Source organism: Bison bison, unplaced genomic scaffold (assembly GCF_000754665.1).
Source record: "Bison bison bison isolate TAMUID 2011002044 unplaced genomic scaffold, Bison_UMD1.0 scf7180017846508, whole genome shotgun sequence".
In the NCBI taxonomy this organism is placed as follows: domain Eukaryota; kingdom Metazoa; phylum Chordata; class Mammalia; order Artiodactyla; family Bovidae; genus Bison; species Bison bison.
In genome coordinates, this window is record NW_011477081.1 from 6,222 (window position 1) to 7,738 (window position 1,517).

At 48.5% G+C, this 1,517-nt stretch overlaps 1 protein-coding gene across 1 annotated transcript in view; it reads right to left on the reverse strand.

The window, feature by feature from the left end:
* The window catches only part of LOC104988614 (glycine N-phenylacetyltransferase), a 6,157-nt gene extending 5,142 nt beyond the window's left edge, over positions 1 to 1,015 (reverse strand). The window contains exon 1 of the mRNA XM_010839970.1: positions 456 to 1,015. Within this exon, the coding sequence (XP_010838272.1) occupies positions 456 to 538 (83 nt within the window). The 5' untranslated portion in view covers positions 539 to 1,015. The remainder of the gene's footprint in view (positions 1 to 455) is intronic.
* Positions 1,016 to 1,517: the final 502 nt, after the last annotated feature.

Here is a 1,517-nt window from a genome sequence, read left to right on the forward strand (position 1 = left end):
GAAAGCAGTCCTGAATATTCATTGGAAGGACTGATGCTGAAACTCCAATACTTTGGCCACTTAATGTGAGGAGCTGACTCATTGGAAAAGACTCTGATGCTGGGAAAGATTGGGGGCAGGGAGAGAAGGGGACAACTAGGATGAAATGGTTAGATAGCATCACCGACTCAATGGATATAAGTTTGAGCAAACTCCTGGGCATGGTGAAGGACAGGGAAGCCTGGCATGCTGTATGTAGTCTGTGGAGTTGCAAAAAGTCAGACACGATTTAGCGACTGAACAACAACAGCAAGCTGAGAAACCTCAGTGGCTCTTCGGCAGGTGAATGGGTGTAACCCACATCACACTCTAAAAGCATCACTCTGGAAATGGATTGTGGGGAGCCAAGAGTGAATATGGGGAGAGAAGTTGGGAGGCTACTGCAATGGTGAAAGAGCATCTTTTTTCAAACTCACATGGCTTTGGGTGCGCCATATCCAACAGGTAAGTTCTTTGTCTCTGGCAGGGAAGGAAGAAGTTTCCTCGCTGTCTCCGGCATCACATACAGAATGCACTGTGTGTGCTCGACCTTAACAAATTTAGTGGCTGCAAGATTCTGTACCACCTCATTCAGACTGGACTGTGAACCTAGAGAGGGGTAAAGTTAGGGGAGAAGTAACTGCCCTTGTAGATGCTTCTGGAAGGTTCCCAGCAAACTCGTCCAGGATTGAAAGTCAGCAACTTTGCTTCTGGTATGGCAAGCGACCGTGTGACCATGGCCTCATCACTGCCTCAACCTGTTTGCTCTTACCCAATACAGAGATAACACTAGAAATACTGTGGAATCGAGGACACGTGGCATTCAAAAAATCGTAGCAAAACTTGGGCTTCCTTGGTTGTCCAGTGGTTAAGAATGCACCTGCCAATGCAGAGGTCATGGGTTCGGTCCCTGATCCGGGCAGATGCCTTGGAGGGACTAAGCCTGTGTGGTGCAGCTTCTGAAGCCCGCTTTCTTAGAACTTGTGGTCGACAACAAGAGGAGCCATGGCAACGAGAAGCCCACACACCGCAACGAAGAGCAGCCCCTACTTGCTGCAACTAGAGAAAGCCTGCGGGCAGCAACAAAGACCCAGCACAGCCCAAATAAATTAAAAAAAAATAGTAGCCAACCTTCGACATGCCCTGGTATTGGCCTAATACCACATTTAATCCTTACATTAACCATATGTATTGCATGCATGCTCAGTCATGTGCAACTCTTTGCAACCACACGGACCACAGCCTGCCAGGCTCCTCTGTACATGGGATTCTCCAGGCAAGATTACTGGAGTGGGTTGCCTCCTCCAGAGGGATCTTCCCAACGCAGGGATCGAACCCACATCTCCTGCATCGGCAGGCGGTTTCTCTACCACTGTGCCCCTTGGGAAGCCCAGAGGCAAGTTTCAGGTACTGCTATTATCTTCATTGTTTGTATGTGAGGGGACTGAAAAATAGATATGTTACACTACTTGCTCAAGATCACGAAGCAAATAGTAGGC